This window comes from Petromyzon marinus, chromosome 63 (assembly GCF_048934315.1).
Source record: "Petromyzon marinus isolate PM22_M1 ecotype Great Lakes invasive population chromosome 63, UKy_Petmar_22M1.pri1.0, whole genome shotgun sequence".
In the NCBI taxonomy this organism is placed as follows: domain Eukaryota; kingdom Metazoa; phylum Chordata; class Hyperoartia; order Petromyzontiformes; family Petromyzontidae; genus Petromyzon; species Petromyzon marinus.
This window is the reverse complement of record NC_133729.1, coordinates 2,442,265-2,462,248: the sequence shown is the minus strand read 5'-3', so window position 1 is coordinate 2,462,248 and position 19,984 is coordinate 2,442,265. Positions and strand designations below refer to the sequence as shown.

The window sequence follows — 19,984 nt, the reverse complement described above, 5'->3', positions numbered from 1 at the left end:
CACTAAATCAAACAGGGTTTAGCAAAATTTGGAAACTCTATAAAGCAACACAGACGGTCGGTTAAAACACAATTAACGCATGTGCTGGTAGATTACGCTATTTCAAAGATTGCTAAATTGTAAGTTAAGTGTGAAATTTAAGAGAGCGATAGAGCACAGACCGTAAAGAGACATATGGGGAGAGACACGCACACAGTGAAGAAGTGAAGCCGCATCTCTGTGACGACGCCTTAAATAGACAGAGAAGGTGGGACTGGGACTCAGAGACAATGGGACAGAAAATTATTAGCATGAAGAGAGCACATATCATTGTCTCTGAGCCCCAATCCCACCTTCTCTGTCTACTTAAGGCATCGTCACAGAGATGCGGCTTCACTTCTTCACTGTGTGCGTGTCTCTCCCCATATGTCTCTTTACGGTCTGTGCTCTATCGCTCTCTTAAATTTCACACTTCACTTACAATTTAGCAATCTTTGAAATAGCGTAATCTACCAGCACATGCGTTAATTGTGTTTTAACCGACCGTCTGTGTTGCCTTATATAGTTTCCAAATTTTGCTAAACCCTGTTTTGATTTAGTGTGATGCTCCGTCTCTCTCTGTGTCCCCTGGTGTGTCTGTGTTAATTCCCTCTACTTAAGGTTTGTATATATATATCTGCGGTTATGTGTTTCCTCTCTCTCTCTTAAATTTAGCTCTTCTGTACCTGATGACGATTGCTTGTGTTGCAATCGAAACGTCGTATGCTATTATATAATTTTATTTTATTTATTATTTCTACGTGACTTTACCGAAAAAAACAAAGAATAATTCCTGCAGTCACGAAAGCACCAAATCGAACACGCCCACTTCCCCCCCCCCCCCCGCATTTTGTTTCAGCTCCCTACTCCCAGCCCCGCCCACTTCCCCCCCCCCCCCGCATTTTGTTTCAGCTCCCTACTCCCAGCCACGCCCACTTCCCCCCCCCCCCCCCGCATTTTGTTTCAGCTCCCTACTCCCAGCCCCGCCCACTTCCCCCCCCCCCCCCCCCCCCGCATTTTGTTTCAGCTCCCTACTGCCAGCCCCGCCCACTTCCCCTCCCCCCCCCGGAATTTTGTCTGCTCGTCCTCTCAACGTTTTCGCAGCACTCTCCTCCCCCTACCCCACACCCCCCTCTCTATCTCTCCCCCCTGGCTCCTCCCCCCTCTCTTACCTACAAGAGGCTCCTCCCCCCTCTCTTACCGACAAGCGGCTCCTCCCCCCCTCTCTTACCGACAAGAGGCTCCTCCCCCCCTCTCTCACCGACAAGAGGCTCCTCCCCCCTCTCTTACCGACAAGCGGCTCCTCCCCCCCTCTCTTACCGACAAGAGGCTCCTCCCCCCCTCTCTTACCGACAAGAGGCTCCTCCCCCCTCTCTTACCGACAAGAGGCTCCTCCCCCCTCTCTTACCGACAAGAGGCTCCTCCCCCCTCTCTTACCGACAAGCGGCTCCTCCCCCCCTCTCTTACCGACAAGAGGCTCCTCCCCCCCTCTCTTACCGACAAGAGGCTCCTCCCCCCTCTCTTACCGACAAGAGGCTCCTCCCCCCTCTCTTACCGACAAGAGGCTCCTCCCCCCTTTCTGACCTACAGTATAAAGCCTCTTGTTACAGCAGCCCTTTTGCCCACTTCAGCAAATTGTGTCTTGCTGTGGTCGTCCCACCTGATGACGGACGCTTGTGTTGCGCCCGAAACGTCGTGATTTAATTCATTTGATTTACTACCTACGTGACTTTGCCGAAAGAACCAAAGAGTATGGATTCCTGCAGTCACGAAAACTTCAAATCTAGATTGTTCCAGAACAGTCTGTTAAAAGCGATACGGTGGGAGGTGAATCTTTGTCTTAGTGTCTATTTGTCAGTTGCAGGCAAAGCGGGTGACACCACCACCATGGCCAGCGTGAACACGCACGCAACCACTGCCACCACTGCCACCACGACTCAGCGCGGTGCATCGGTTACCTGCACCTGTAACTTCAACTACTTACGCTCGGCCGACGGGATCCTGGCCATTGTGGAGCTGGTAATGTCTCTTACACTCACCACTCAACCACCCACCCCCTGTATACACACCACCACCACCACCACCAACCCCCACTACGTACACTCACCAATACCAATACCCGACATGCACCACTAAATCATGGTGACCTCACCACGGCGCTTGTGCCAGGCTAGGTGCACTTTGAGTAGGTTACGGGGCAGATCCAGGTGCCACGGGTCGACTGACTGAGATGATTGACCGATGTGTCCACCAGCTGTGCCCCCTACTGTGCCAACTTGCCACATTTTAGCCGCCCGGCGCTCCGCTCGTTGTGAGCGTTGCTCCTCTGCCCTCCATTGTTGCTGTAGGGTGGCTGCCTCCAACTGCCCAGAAGCGTTCTACACGAGCCTCCTCCATTGCGGCCGATCTTGACACCGCTGTTACCGTTCATCAGCAAGTCCTCTCAGCTTCACATCCTCCTGTACTGCATTAGCTCCATCGCTTCTCTAGCCCGTGTCGGGCCCATTTAGCACCCTATAACCGGCCAAACAGAAGTTGCTTTGGCATGCGGTGGCCGGGCATGCGGGCTACATGACCCAGCCAACGCAGCCTTGCCTGCCGGAGGAGCTCACCGATGGGACTTTGTCCAGATCGCTGAAGGATCTGTAAGTTCCTCATACAATCCAGTCTGGTTAAACCCAGGACTAGGTTTAACCAGGCTGGCCTGAATGTTTGCAACATTCAGGCCAGCCTGAATGTTGCAAACTAGCTCAGATGTCCCTTTAGATGGCTCCACGTTTCACAAACATAGAGAAGGGAGGGTGTAACTGTGGCCGAGAAGACCCGAAGTTTCGTATGGAGTGACAGGCCAGGTAGTTTCCAAAAAACAGCGTTACGCAGCTGATGAAAAGACAATGGCATGGAATACCCAAGGAGGTGCTTAATTTTAGTGGGGCTGATGGTAAGGCCCCACCTCTAAGTGGCAGAGTCCAGGTTCAGCAGTGGTGCCTCCAACTCCTTCAGAGTGAACAACAATCACCAGCAATCATGAGCATGATGATCTGATGATTGGTCGCACTCTTTACACACAAAGCGCTTGCCACAATCGAACGATGATATCTTTGTTGATCTAGTCAATAGACATAAACCATCACCACGTGACCTTAGGTCATCCTCACGGTAGCCTCTTTTAGTTAACCATCGAACAAAGACGGCCGTCTGGAACGCACTTCCTTCCCATATTAGGAAGCCACTGGGAGCGACTCACTTTTAAATCGTCATCCTCATCATCATAATCTAGATTGACAAATTCTAGATTTAAAGCTTTCGTGACTGCAAGGATCCATACTCTTTGGTACTGTTCGGTAAAGTCACGTAGGTAAAAAATAAAACAACACAAATCACGACGTTTCGGCCACAACATAAGTGGCCTTCATCATGTGAAGGGGGGGGGGGAAATCCACCCACACAGATTCCTACTTGAAACCTGATTCCCACCACCACCCGACGCAAAAGAATTCTCTCATCAAAACGTTATACCACAGGGTTCATTGCATTTCGGACCAACACCACCTGACCAGTGAATTAAAACATGTACATCTGGCCCTAAAAAGGAATGGATACTCTGACCGTACCATCCGCCAAGCTGTTTCTCCCTCCATACAGAAACAACCACTTGATACTCCGATCAAAACCATCACACTACCATATATAGCAGGCGTTACTAAAAAGATCTCCAAAATTCTATACAAACACAAGATCCTGGTCCGGTTCAATACAGTACACAAAATACGTGACCTGATCCCTTCCGTGAAGGATGTCATTCCTGACTTACAGTACCCCGGAGTTTACAAATTGATCTGCACCTGTGGTGACTGCTATATTGGGGAGACGAAACGACATGTCAGATTTGAAACACGGCAGAACGAATTCTTCTGCCGTAGCTGATCACTGTTACAACACTGTGGGTGATCACGATATAATTTTCTCCGATACCAAGGTTCTTTGCAAACCCACGGGTTTTTATCAGAGATTTGTTCACGAGGCAATTCAGATTTACAAACACAGACACAATTTCAACCGAGAGGATGGTTTCAAATTAAGCAACCATTGGAAAGATGTTCTGAATCAAACGAAACATTAAACTAATTTTCAATGGTACAGTATATTTTTTTCAAGTAGTGGTACCCCAAACTTTCGCAGCTGCTTAAATTCCCTTTTCACACCACCAATATGTAAACTCCCCCTCCCCCCCGGGCCAACCAGCATGTTCACCCACATGTACACCACCTCTACACCATTCATCATGCTAAGTCCGCCAATTAAATGCTAATTTTTATGCTAATTCCTTTGTCAAGGGGCTCTGTTTCCTTTCACACAGCTTAAAGGTCGCGGTCTGAGCTTGGCTGTGTTCACTCCAGCGCTGTCCTCGAGACAGTCTGGTCCCTTCACCTGATGAAGGCCGCTTGTGTTGTGGCCGAAACGTCGTGATTTTTGTTGTTTTATTTTTGACCTACGTGACTTTACCGAACAGAACCAAAGAGTATGGATTGACAGACTCACTTCTGTAGAACTGTTTTTCGTGATTAGTTTGTTGTCCTTCCAACCCCGAACCTGGGATTAGCCCTGTTGGCTACATACGGTGCACTTAGACTGACACAGAGACGCATAGACTTACACAGACACCGATTTCAGGGTCGGGGTCGAACCCACGGCCTCCTGTATACCAGGCGAGATGGTTAACATCTCCTAGCCACCGTAGCGAGATATTACACACACACACAGCACACACACATAGAGAACACACACAGCACACACACGCAGCGCACACAAATAGCACACACACAGCACAAGCACACACACACATCACACACAGCACAAACACACACAGCACAAACACACACAGCACAAACACAGCGCACACAAATAGCACACACACACACAGCACAAACACACACAGCACACAGCACACACACCACGCACAGCCATGAAACGCCTCCACTTTGCTCACGTCATCAGGCAGATCCTGTACCGCCGTTTCGTTCCCACACCTCCCCCAGTCTTGCGAGTTCGTGAATACTTTCAGTTGGCGGCCAGGCGTGGTGCTGGCCACCAACCCCCTCGTGTGCCACTGTGCCGGCCTTCATAGGTGCTGCTAATAAGGGGCCGTCCATAAATGACGTCACGCACCTGGGGGTGGGGGGCGGGGTCAGACATTTGTGACGATGTGTGACGAGGGGGGGGGGTGTTTGAGAAATGTGACGTCACATCAAAATAAATGTAGACAAACACGTTCTACTTAATTAAATAGACTTTTTAATAAATGTTTTCTCCTACAACATCAGAGTGCAGCGCCACATTAAATACGCACTACAATGACAATAGTTTAAAGCGATTTGAAGCATGTTTCATACTTTTTTGACGTGGGGCAGAGCTTTGTGACGTCATATTTGAGGGGGGGGGGCTGACTTTTCGTGACGCCGTGGGACGAGGGGGGGGGGGGGTCAAAAATCGTCCAAAATCGCGTGACGTCATTTATGGACGGCCCCTAACAGCAGATGGGGTGCCACGGTGGCTAGGAGATGTATACTAGCACGCCTGCTATACGGGAGGTCGTGGGTTTGATCTCGACCATGACGATGCCTGCTGTATATTTGGAGTCTGCGTCTCTCTCTCTCTCTCTCCGTGGTTGCGTGGATTTTTCTCCGCGTCCTGTCCGGGTCTTACCTACACATTTGGAATGAAGATCACCACGTGTTTAGGGTATTTAGGTGCTGCCATAAATGTCCACGTGATGCTAATGATGATAAACCACTTGGTTGAGCTATCAATGAAGTGGCTGATGATGGGTGTGTGTATGGTGTGTGTATGTTTAGTGTGTGTATGGTGTGTGTGTGTATAGTGTGTGTGTATGGTGTGTGTCTGGTAAAACAACCGCCTACCTTCTCGCAGTGCCGGACGGGCAACTCTGTCGTGGACAGTGCTGTGGGGGGAGGGCCAATTCCGATTGGCCTCTCCACACATAGCGTCTGTGACCACCACAGGGGCTAAACGGGGGCTCTGGATGGGTGCAAGGGGCTGGTAACCCCTCCACCTTCAAAAATTTACCACGAAACCACGAATTAAAAATTTAACAAATAAGCTTGTGCCGGAGGCCCAGGGGGACAGGCGTCTATGACGTCTCCTGGCCAAACCCCAATTGGCAGAGCTAGGAGATTGAATCTCTACCCTCGGGGCTCCTCCAGAAACAACGAAAAGCCACTTCGTGTGGCCACGTGGAATGTTCGAACGCTCACTGCGGAGAAGAGGCTGCCACTTCTCTGTCGGGAGCTGGACCGGTACCACCTGGATCTCTGTGGCATTCAGGAGGTCCGGTGGACCGGTTCTGGCTCCTGCCACCATGAGGGGTGGACAGTCCTCTACTCGGGGCAGCAAACTGCTAAACAACAGGGTGTGGCTCTTCTTTTGAACAAAAGAATGAAGGGGGCGTGGGAGCGTGGCAATGAGGTGTGGGAAGCTGTAAGCCCTAGGCTACTTTGGGCTCGCCTTCCCATCAACCAGAGGCGAGGAGTTGTGGTCGTGGTTACTTATGCCCCCACCGAAGACGAACATCCGTGGAGGGATGCAGTTTTAAAGCCGATGAGTCAGATGCCTTCTATGACCTCCTGTCACAGGTGCTGGCTAAAGTGGCCCCTCGGGATAGAGTCATCTTGTTGGGTGACTTCAATGCCCGAGTTGGTCATGATGCTGGCACTTGGTCTGGAGTGATAGGAAGGCATGGGCCAGATCAGCTCAATAACAACGGTAGGAGGCTGCTAGATTTTTGTGCAGCCCATGGGCTTGTAATTACCAACACGCTGTTCCGGCATCGGCGCATCCACACAACATCATGGATGCATTGTGTGTGTGTTGTATGGTGTGAGCGTATGCTATGTGTGTATGGTGGGGTGTAGGGTGTTTGTGTATGGTAGGTGTGGATGGTGTGTGTGTGTGTTGGGTGTGTGTATGGTGGGTGTGTGTGTATGGTGTGTGTGTGTATGGTGTGTGTATATGGGGTGTGTGTATGGTGTGTATGGGGTGTGTGTATGGTGTGTGTATGGTGGGAGCGTATGCTATGTGTGTATAGTGTGTGTATGGTGTTTGTGTATGGTGTGTGTGTGGTGCGTGTGTGTGTGTATGGTATGTGTGTATGGTGTGTGTGTATGCTATGTGTGTATGGTGGGTGTGTATGGTGTGTGTATGGTGTGTGTGTGTATGGTGTGTATGGTGTGTGAGTCTGGTGGGTGTGTATGGTGGGTGTGTATGGTGTGTGTATGGTGTGTGTATGGTGGGTGTGTGTATGGTGGGTGTGTATGGTGTGTGTATGGTGTGTGTATGGTGGGTGTGTGTATGCTATGTGTGTATGGTGTGTGTGTGTGTATGGTGGGTGTGTGTATGCTATGTGTGTATGGTGTGTGTGTGTATGGTGGGTGTGTGTGTGGTGTGTGTGTGTATGCTCAGGTTGGACTTTCAACCTTGGGGATTTAAAGGCGGATGAAGTTAATCTCCTGAACCACAGACAACACACACACACACACGTGTGCACACACACACACACGTGCACACACACACACACACACGTGTGCACACACACACACACACGTGCACACACACACACACACGTGTGCACACAACGCGGAGGCTGGCAGAGAGTCCCGAGTTCGAGTCCCGCCACGGCCACCAACACCGTTAACGATTGTCTGTACCGGCCCTGGGCCTCCTCTAGGTCCACTCGGCCTCAACTGCTTACCAGCATCTTTGTTGTGTGTGTCTATCTCTCCGGGATTTATTGGTGCTACTCGCTAACAGCATTTGCCCTAACAATCTGTTACAGGCTATACGGGGGGGGGTCTTTGTCTTTATGTGTGTGTACGCGTGTAGGTGTACCGTGTGAGGAGCGGTGGCGCAGCGGTTAGCACGCTGCGCTACGGATGCTGCAGCGAGACCCCAGTTCGATTTCTGCTCACGGCCAACGCCACCAGTGACGATTTATCCTGAACCTGTCCTGGGCATCCCCTAGTTCAACTCAGCCTTAAAACGAGTATGTAGCGATACGTGTAGACATCACCCATTGAGGACGCGAAGGCGTGGTGCTGTCCACCCACCCCTCCCCCTCGTGAGCTAGTGCCGGCCTTCATAGCTGCTACTCGCTAACAGCACGTGCTCCTACAGCCTGTCACGGGCTAAACGGGGGGAGGGGGATCTTTTGTTTGAATGTGTGTGGGGAGTGGCGGTGCAGCGGTTAGCGCATTTTTGCCCGAGTTCCATTCCTCGCTCACAGCCAAAATCGCTCTGGGTCCTGGGGCACCTCCTCCCCTAGGTCAAGGCAGCCTTAAAATGAGCGCGTGGTGCGGTGTGTGCGAACATTTGCAGTGGGAAAACGAAGGCGGAGTACTGCTGACCCACACAAACCTCCTAATAGGTATGGGGCCGTCCATAAATGACGTCACGCGATTTTGGACGATTTTTGATCCCCCCCTCCCCCCCCCATCGTCACACGGCGTCACAAAAAGTCAGACCCCCCCCCATCAAATATGACGTCACAGAGCTCTGCCCCCCCCCCCCCCAAAAAAAATTATAAAACATGCTTCAAATCGCTTTAAACTATTGCCATTGTCGTGCGTATTTAAATGATGTTGTAGGAGAAAACATTTATTAAAAAGTATATTTAATTAAGTAGAACGTATTCTTGGTTCGTTCGGTAAAGTCACGTTGAAGGGAACACAATAAAATAATAAAATATATATAAAACAATAAAATTCTCACGACGTTTCGACTGTAACACAAGCAGTCATCATCAGGTAGTGAAAAAACCAACGGCAAGAGGCATTTGAAAGAAGTGGCGGTGTGTATTTATTAATTTATTTTCAAACGTTGTTTTTTTATATACTTATTTATTTATGAACGGTGTTTGTGCCACTCTTAAGGTGGCTTTTCAGACAGCATACATTACATTTTCGTCTCCCCCCTCCTATTTTCCAAACATAGATGGACTCGTCCTTCTAAACAAACAGTCAAATCGCTATCCGTGGCGCTGACGTTTTAAAAAAAAATAAGCACAAACGCCGTTTATAAATAAATAAAAGCAACGTTTGAAAATAAATGAATAAATACAAAACCGCCACTTCGTTCAAATTCTTCTTGCCGTTGGTTTTTTCACCACCTGATGATGACTGCTTGTGTTACAGTCGAAACGTCGTGAGAATTTTATTGTTTTATATATTTTATTATTTTATTGTGTTCCCTTCAACGTGACTTTACCGAAAGAACCAAGAATATGAATCACTGCAGTCACGAAAGCTTTAAATCAAAGTTTAAGTAGGACGCGTTGTCTATATTTTTTTAAAGTTGCGCATTTTTACGTGACGTCACATTTCTCAAACCCCACCCCCCTCTCGTCACACATCGTCACAAATATCTGACCCCCCCCCATCCCCCGCTTGGTGCGTGACGTCATTTATGGACGGCCCCCATAATACATTTAAAAACTTGTTAAATTAACTGTGTTCCGGATCGAGTTATCGTTCACGTTGCCGTTGAAGCGCATTGAATAATCCGCATTGGTGCCCCAAATATTGAGGGAATTGCATGGGAGAGCAAATTGATCCTATATCCAATCCTCTCTCCCATGCAAAAAAAAAATGTGCAAACCTCACTGCGTGGATTTTTCTCTGGATCATCGGGGGGGGGGGGGTTACCTTCCACATTTATTATCGACGTCACACGTTTAGAATATTTGGCTACTGCTGTACATTCGCACGTGACGAGGCCGTCATGATAATATGAATATGCTCAAAATTTCCCCCCCCCGCCCGCAATATATTGCTATAAAATAATTGGTATGCTATGTAAATAAAAACAACAATTTGTTAATCCCTGGCCACATGATTAGGACTTTGTCTTCATATAAATCAATGCATAGATTTCTGTTTATACGATTGTGGTTATGGTTGTTACTTTATGAATCCCCAATCTCTGCCATTACATACAATGAAGCAATAAATGGTAAAAAAATATATAAAAAACAGAGCAATGTAATACAATATACACTCTTAGACATTGTAAAAAAAAAAACTACGTACAAAGTCCATCCTATGTGTTAGTGAATTTTAAAATATTTTAGGCAAGAAATTAGTTTTCAAAGTTAGATATTTTTCTGAGTTGGGACCCCCAGACACCCTGGAATATTCCCCACCCCCCAATGTTGACTCCATAGCTACGGCATTGTCACGTGATGATGATAAGCCACTTGGTTGAGCTATCATCTGTGATAGCGAGGTCCCTTCTGGAAACGAGTTATATAGGCTCACTGGGCCTTAGGTGGTAAAATAAATAAAAATAGTTCAGCTTTAGCTTAACAGGCACCTGCCCCAAACCCTCTGTCAAATGCTAAGCAGCGGGGAACTTTGTCTATAACAGGGGCGGGGAGCCTTTCTCTCTGCCAAGGGCCATTTGGATATTCATAACATCTACATTTGAAGTTTTCGTGACTGCAAGGATTCATACTCTTTGTTTTTTTCGGTAAAGTCACGTAGGCAAAAAAAATTAAAATTAAATTAAATCACGACGTTTCGGGCGCAACACAAGCGTCCTTCTTCAGGTGAGGACAACTAAGCGGAAGCACACTTAAGAGGTGACTTTACCGAAATAAAACAAAGAGTATATTGATAACATCATTCGCGGGCCATACACAATCATCAACTTAAAAATTAGCCCGTTATATTTGGCCAAACATTTCATTAACTCACCCCCAATGTGATGGCTGGAACTGCTTATCTTTAGCGAGGCGTGTGATGATGTTAGCTGGTATCGATGATGGTAGTTGGTATCGATGATGGTAGTTGGTATCGATGATGTTAGCTGGTATTGATGATGGTAGTTGGTATCGATGATGTTAGCTGGTATCGATGATGTTAGCTGGTATCGATGATGTTAGCTGGTATCGATGATGGTAGTTGGTATCGATGATGTTAGCTGGTATCGATGATGTTAGCTGGTATTGATGATGTTAGCTGGTATTGATGATGTTAGCTGGTATCGATGATGTTAGCTGGTGTTGATGATGTTAGCTGGTATTGATGATGTTAGCTGGTATTGATGATGTTAGCTGGTATCGATGATGTTAGCTGGTACTGATGATGTTAGCTGGTGTTGATGATGTTAGCTGGTATTGATGATGTTAGCTGGTATTGATGATGTTAGCTGGTATCGATGATGTTAGCTGGTATCGATGATGGTAGTTGGTATCGATGATGTTAGCTGGTATCGATGATGTTAGCTGGTATTGACGATGTTAGCTGGAATTGATGATGTTAGCTGGTATCGATGATGTTAGCTGGTGTTGATGATGTTAGCTGGTATTGATGATGTTAGCTGGTATTGATGATGTTAGCTGGTATCGATGATGTTAGCTGGTACTGATGATGTTAGCTGGTATTGATGATGTTAGCTGGTATTGATGATGTTAGCTGGTATCGATGATGTTAGCTGGTATTGATGATGTTAGCTGGTATTGATGATATTAGCTGGTATCGATGATGTTAGCTGGTGTTGATGATGTTAGCTGGTATTGATGATGTTAGCTGGTATTGATGATGTTAGCTGGTATCGATGATGTTAGCTGGTACTGATGATGTTAGCTGGTGTTGATGATGTTAGCTGGTATTGATGATGTTAGCTGGTATTGATGATGTTAGCTGGTATTGATGATGTTAGCTGGTATCGATGATGTTAGCTGGTATTGATGATGTTAGCTGGTATTGATGATGTTAGCTGGTATCGATGATGTTAGCTGGTACTGATGATGTTAGCTGGTGTTGATGATGTTAGCTGGTATTGATGATGTTAGCTGGTATTGATGATGTTAGCTGGTATCGATGATGTTAGCTGGTATTGATGATGTTAGCTGGTATTGATGATGTTAGCTGGTATCGATGATGTTAGCTGGTATTGATGATGTTAGCTGGTATTGATGATGTTAGTTGGTATCGATGATGTTAGCTGATGTTAGCTGGTATTGATGATGTTAGCTGGTATCGATGATGTTAGTTGGTATCGATGATGTTAGCTGATGTTAGCTGGTATTGATGATGTTAGCTGGTATTGATGATGTTAGCTGATGTTAGCTGGTATTAATGATGTTAGCTGGTATCGATGATGTTAGCTGGTATTGATGATGTTAGCTGATGTTAGCTGGTATTGATGATGTTAGTTGGTATCGATGATGTTAGCTGATGTTAGCTGGTATTGATGATGTTAGCTGATGTTAGCTGGTATTGATGATGTTAGCTGGTATTGATGATGTTAGCTGGTATTGATGATGTTAGCTGGTATTGATGATGTTAGTTGGTATCGATGATGTTAGCTGATGTTAGCTGGTATTGATGATGTTAGCTGGTATCGATGATGTTAGTTGGTATCGATGATGTTAGCTGATGTTAGCTGGTATTGATGATGTTAGCTGGTATTGATGATGTTAGCTGATGTTAGCTGGTATTAATGATGTTAGCTGGTATCGATGATGTTAGCTGGTATTGATGATGTTAGCTGATGTTAGCTGGTATTGATGATGTTAGTTGGTATCGATGATGTTAGCTGATGTTAGCTGGTATTGATGATGTTAGCTGGTATTGATGATGCTAGCTGGTATTGATGATGTTAGCTGATGTTAGCTGGTATTGATGATGTTAGCTGGTATTGATGATGCTAGCTGGTATTGATGATGTTAGCTGATGTTAGCTGGTATTGATGATGTTAGCTGGTATTGATGATGCTAGCTGGTATTGATGATGTTAGCTGATGTTAGCTGGTATTGATGATGTTAGCTGGTATTGATGATGCTAGCTGGTATTGATGATGTTAGCTGATGTTAGCTGGTATTGATGATGTTAGCTGGTATTGATGATGCTAGCTGGTATTGATGATGTTAGCTGATGTTAGCTGGTATTGATGATGTTAGCTGGTATTGATGATGCTAGCTGGTATTGATGATGTTAGCTGATGTTAGCTGGTATTGATGATGTTAGCTGGTATTGATGATGCTAGCTGGTATTGATGATGTTAGCTGATGTTAGCTGGTATTGATGATGTTAGCTGGTATTGATGATGCTAGCTGGTATTGATGATGTTAGCTGATGTTAGCTGGTATTGATGATGTTAGCTGGTATTGATGATGCTAGCTGGTATTGATGATGTTAGCTGATGTTAGCTGGTATTGATGATGTTAGCTGGTATTGATGATGCTAGCTGGTATTGATGATGTTAGCTGATGTTAGCTGGTATTGATGATGTTAGCTGGTATTGATGATGCTAGCTGGTATTGATGATGTTAGCTGATGTTAGCTGGTATTGATGATGTTAGCTGGTATTGATGATGCTAGCTGGTATTGATGATGTTAGCTGATGTTAGCTGGTATTGATGATGTTAGCTGGTATTGATGATGCTAGCTGGTATTGATGATGTTAGCTGATGTTAGCTGGTATTGATGATGTTAGCTGGTATTGATGATGCTAGCTGGTATTGATGATGTTAGCTGATGTTAGCTGGTATTGATGATGTTAGCTGGTATTGATGATGCTAGCTGGTATTGATGATGTTAGCTGATGTTAGCTGGTATTGATGATGTTAGCTGGTATTGATGATGCTAGCTGGTATTGATGATGTTAGCTGATGTTAGCTGGTATTGATGATGTTAGCTGGTATTGATGATGCTAGCTGGTATTGATGATGTTAGCTGATGTTAGCTGGTATTGATGATGTTAGCTGGTATTGATGATGCTAGCTGGTATTGATGATGTTAGCTGATGTTAGCTGGTATTGATGATGTTAGCTGGTATTGATGATGCTAGCTGGTATTGATGATGTTAGCTGATGTTAGCTGGTATTGATGATGTTAGCTGGTATTGATGATGCTAGCTGGTATTGATGATGTTAGCTGATGTTAGCTGGTATTGATGATGTTAGCTGGTATTGATGATGTTAGCTGATGTTAGCTGGTATTGATGATGTTAGCTGGTACTGATGATGGTAGTTGGTATCGATGATGTTAGCTGGTATTGATGATGTTAGCTGGTATCGATGATGTTAGCTGGTACTGATGATGGTAGTTGGTATCGATGATGTTAGCTGGTATTGATGATGTTAGCTGGTATCGATGATGTTAGCTGGTACTGATGATGGTAGTTGGTATCGATGATGTTAGCTGGTATTGATGATGTTAGCTGGTATTGATGATGTTAGCTGATGTTAGCTGGTATTGATGATGTTAGCTGGTATTGATGATGGTAGTTGGTATCGATGATGTTAGCTGGTATTGATGATGTTAGCTGGTATTGATGATGTTAGCTGGTATTGATGATGTTAGCTGGTATTGATGATGTTAGCTGGTATTGATGATGTTAGCTGGTATTGATGATGTTAGCTGGTATTGATGATGTTAGCTGGTATTGATGATGCTAGCTGGTATTGATGATGTTAGCTGATGTTAGCTGGTATTGATGATGTTAGCTGGTATTGATGATGCTAGCTGGTATTGATGATGTTAGCTGATGTTAGCTGGTATTGATGATGTTAGCTGGTATTGATGATGCTAGCTGGTATTGATGATGTTAGCTGATGTTAGCTGGTATTGATGATGTTAGCTGGTATTGATGATGCTAGCTGGTATTGATGATGTTAGCTGATGTTAGCTGGTATTGATGATGTTAGCTGGTATTGATGATGCTAGCTGGTATTGATGATGTTAGCTGATGTTAGCTGGTATTGATGATGTTAGCTGGTATTGATGATGCTAGCTGGTATTGATGATGTTAGCTGATGTTAGCTGGTATTGATGATGTTAGCTGGTATTGATGATGCTAGCTGGTATTGATGATGTTAGCTGATGTTAGCTGGTATTGATGATGTTAGCTGGTATTGATGATGTTAGATGATGTTAGCTGGTATTGATGATGTTAGCTGGTACTGATGATGGTAGTTGGTATCGATGATGTTATCTGGTATTGATGATGTTAGCTGGTATCGATGATGTTAGCTGGTACTGATGATGGTAGTTGGTATCGATGATGTTAGCTGGTATTGATGATGTTAGCTGGTATCGATGATGTTAGCTGGTACTGATGATGGTAGTTGGTATCGATGATGTTAGCTGGTATTGATGATGTTAGCTGGTATCGATGATGTTAGCTGGTACTGATGATGGTAGTTGGTATCGATGATGTTAGCTGGTATTGATGATGTTAGCTGGTATTGATGATGGTAGTTGGTATCGATGATGTTAGCTGGTACTGATGATGGTAGTTGGTATCGATGATGTTAGCTGGTATTGATGATGTTAGCTGGTATTGATGATGCTAGCTGGTATTGATGATGTTAGCTGGTATTGATGATGGTAGTTGGTATCGATGATGTTAGCTGGTATTGATGATGTTAGCTGGTATTGATGATGTTAGCTGATGTTAGCTGGTATTGATGATGTTAGCTGGTACTGATGATGTTAGCGGGTATCGATGATGTTAGCTGGTATTGATGATGTTAGCTGATGTTAGCTGGTATCGATGATGTTAGCTGGTACTGATGATGGTAGTTGGTATCGATGATGTTAGCTGGTATTGATGATGTTAGCTGGTATTGATGATGTTAGCTGGTATCGATGATGTTAGCTGGTATTGATGATGGTAGTTGGTATCGATGATGTTAGCTGGTATTGATGATGTTAGCTGGTATTGATGATGTTAGCTGATGTTAGCTGGTATTGATGATGCTAGCTGGTATTGATGATGTTAGCTGGTATTGATGATGTTAGCTGGTATTGATGATGTTAGCTGATGTTAGCTGGTATTGATGATGTTAGCTGGTATCGATGATGTTAGCTGATGTTAGCTGGTATTGATGATGTTAGCTGGTATTGATGATGTTAGCTGATGTTAGCTGGTATTGATGATGTTAGCTGGTATTGATGATGCTAGCTGGTATTGATGATGTTAGCTGATGTTAGCTGGTATTGATGATGTTAGCTGGTATTGATGATGCTAGCTGGTATTGATGATGTTAGCTGATGTTAGCTGGTATTGATGATGTTAGCTGGTATTGATGATGCTAGCTGGTATTGATGATGTTAGCTGATGTTAGCTGGTATTGATGATGTTAGCTGGTATTGATGATGCTAGCTGGTATTGATGATGTTAGCTGATGTTAGCTGGTATTGATGATGTTAGCTGGTATTGATGATGTTAGCTGATGTTAGCTGGTATTGATGATGTTAGCTGGTACTGATGATGGTAGTTGGTATCGATGATGTTAGCTGGTATTGATGATGTTAGCTGGTATCGATGATGTTAGCTGGTACTGATGATGGTAGTTGGTATCGATGATGTTAGCTGGTATTGATGATGTTAGCTGGTATCGATGATGTTAGCTGGTACTGATGATGGTAGTTGGTATCGATGATGTTAGCTGGTATTGATGATGTTAGCTGGTATTGATGATGTTAGCTGATGTTAGCTGGTATTGATGATGTTAGCTGGTATTGATGATGGTAGTTGGTATCGATGATGTTAGCTGGTATTGATGATGTTAGCTGGTATTGATGATGTTAGCTGGTATTGATGATGTTAGCTGGTATTGATGATGTTAGCTGGTATTGATGATGTTAGCTGGTATTGATGATGTTAGCTGGTATTGATGATGTTAGCTGGTATTGATGATGTTAGCTGGTATTGATGATGCTAGCTGGTATTGATGATGTTAGCTGATGTTAGCTGGTATTGATGATGTTAGCTGGTATTGATGATGCTAGCTGGTATTGATGATGTTAGCTGATGTTAGCTGGTATTGATGATGTTAGCTGGTATTGATGATGCTAGCTGGTATTGATGATGTTAGCTGATGTTAGCTGGTATTGATGATGTTAGCTGGTATTGATGATGCTAGCTGGTATTGATGATGTTAGCTGATGTTAGCTGGTATTGATGATGTTAGCTGGTATTGATGATGCTAGCTGGTATTGATGATGTTAGCTGATGTTAGCTGGTATTGATGATGTTAGCTGGTATTGATGATGCTAGCTGGTATTGATGATGTTAGCTGATGTTAGCTGGTATTGATGATGTTAGCTGGTATTGATGATGCTAGCTGGTATTGATGATGTTAGCTGATGTTAGCTGGTATTGATGATGTTAGCTGGTATTGATGATGTTAGATGATGTTAGCTGGTATTGATGATGTTAGCTGGTACTGATGATGGTAGTTGGTATCGATGATGTTATCTGGTATTGATGATGTTAGCTGGTATCGATGATGTTAGCTGGTACTGATGATGGTAGTTGGTATCGATGATGTTAGCTGGTATTGATGATGTTAGCTGGTATCGATGATGTTAGCTGGTACTGATGATGGTAGTTGGTATCGATGATGTTAGCTGGTATTGATGATGTTAGCTGGTATCGATGATGTTAGCTGGTACTGATGATGGTAGTTGGTATCGATGATGTTAGCTGGTATTGATGATGTTAGCTGGTATTGATGATGGTAGTTGGTATCGATGATGTTAGCTGGTACTGATGATGGTAGTTGGTATCGATGATGTTAGCTGGTATTGATGATGTTAGCTGGTATTGATGATGCTAGCTGGTATTGATGATGTTAGCTGGTATTGATGATGGTAGTTGGTATCGATGATGTTAGCTGGTATTGATGATGTTAGCTGGTATTGATGATGTTAGCTGATGTTAGCTGGTATTGATGATGTTAGCTGGTACTGATGATGTTAGCGGGTATCGATGATGTTAGCTGGTATTGATGATGTTAGCTGATGTTAGCTGGTATCGATGATGTTAGCTGGTACTGATGATGGTAGTTGGTATCGATGATGTTAGCTGGTATTGATGATGTTAGCTGGTATTGATGATGTTAGCTGGTATCGATGATGTTAGCTGGTATTGATGATGGTAGTTGGTATCGATGATGTTAGCTGGTATTGATGATGTTAGCTGGTATTGATGATGTTAGCTGATGTTAGCTGGTATTGATGATGCTAGCTGGTATTGATGATGTTAGCTGGTATTGATGATGTTAGCTGGTATTGATGATGTTAGCTGATGTTAGCTGGTATTGATGATGTTAGCTGGTATCGATGATGTTAGCTGATGTTAGCTGGTATTGATGATGTTAGCTGGTATTGATGATGTTAGCTGATGTTAGCTGGTATTGATGATGTTAGCTGGTATCGATGATGTTAGCTGGTATTGATGATGCTAGCTGGTATTGATGATGTTAGCGGGTATCGATGATGTTAGCTGGTATTGATGATGTTAGCTGATCTTAGCTGGTATTGATGATGTTAGCTGGTATTGATGATGTTAGCTGATGTTAGCTGGTATTGATGATGTTAGCTGGTATTGATGATGTTAGCTGGTATTGATGATGTTAGCTGGTATTGATGATGTTAGCTGGTATTGATGATGTTAGCTGGTATTGATGATGTTAGCTGGTATCGATGATGTTAGCTGGTACTGATGATGGTAGTTGGTATCGATGATGTTAGCTGGTATTGATGATGTTAGCTGGTATTGATGATGTTAGCTGATGTTAGCTGGTATTGATGATGTTAGCTGGTATTGATGATGGTAGTTGGTATCGATGATGTTAGCTGGTATTGATGATGTTAGCTGGTATTGATGATGTTAGCTGGTATTGATGATGTTAGCTGGTATTGATGATGTTAGCTGGTATTGATGATGTTAGCTGGTATTGATGATGTTAGCTGGTATTGATGATGTTAGCTGGTATTGATGATGTTAGCTGGTATTGATGATGCTAGCTGGTATTGATGATGTTAGCTGATGTTAGCTGGTATTGATGATGTTAGCTGGTATTGATGATGCTAGCTGGTATTGATGATGTTAGCTGATGTTAGCTGGTATTGATGATGTTAGCTGGTATTGATGATGCTAGCTGGTATTGATGATGTTAGCTGATGTTAGCTGGTATTGATGATGTTAGCTGGTATTGATGATGCTAGCTGGTATTGATGATGTTAGCTGATGTTAGTTGGTATTGATGATGTTAGCTGGTATTGATGATGCTAGCTGGTATTGATGATGTTAGCTGATGTTAGCTGGTATTGATGATGTTAGCTGGTATTGATGATGCTAGCTGGTATTGATGATGTTAGCTGATGTTAGCTGGTATTGATGATGTTAGCTGGTATTGATGATGCTAGCTGGTATTGATGATGTTAGCTGATGTTAGCTGGTATTGATGATGTTAGCTGGTATTGATGATGTTAGATGATGTTAGCTGGTATTGATGATGTTAACTGGTACTGATGATGGTAGTTGGTATCGATGATGTTAGCTGGTATTGATGATGTTAGCTGGTATCGATGATGTTAGCTGGTACTGATGATGGTAGTTGGTATCGATGATGTTAGCTGGTATTGATGATGTTAGCTGGTATCGATGATGTTAGCTGGTACTGATGATGGTAGTTGGTATCGATGATGTTAGCTGGTATTGATGATGTTAGCTGGTATTGATGATGTTAGCTGGTATTGATGATGTTAGCTGGTATTGATGATGTTAGCTGGTATTGATGATGCTAGCTGGTATTGATGATGTTAGCTGATGTTAGCTGGTATTGATGATGTTAGCTGGTATTGATGATGCTAGCTGGTATTGATGATGTTAGCTGATGTTAGCTGGTATTGATGATGTTAGCTGGTATTGATGATGCTAGCTGGTATTGATGATGTTAGCTGATGTTAGCTGGTATTGATGATGTTAGCTGGTATTGATGATGTTAGCTGGTACTGATGATGGTAGTTGGTATCGATGATGTTAGCTGGTATTGATGATGTTAGCTGGTATTGATGATGGTAGTTGGTATCGATGATGTTAGCTGGTACTGATGATGGTAGTTGGTATCGATGATGTTAGCTGGTATTGATGA

General features: G+C 44.0%; 1 protein-coding gene across 1 annotated transcript in view; it reads left to right on the top strand.

The window, feature by feature from the left end:
• LOC116956155 (plasmolipin-like) overlaps positions 1–19,984 on the top strand; it is a 76,754-nt gene that overhangs the window by 10,985 nt on the left and 45,785 nt on the right. The window contains exon 2 of the mRNA XM_032977635.2: positions 1,877–2,037. Within this exon, the coding sequence (XP_032833526.2) occupies positions 1,906–2,037 (132 nt within the window). The 5' untranslated portion in view covers positions 1,877–1,905. The remainder of the gene's footprint in view (positions 1–1,876; positions 2,038–19,984) is intronic.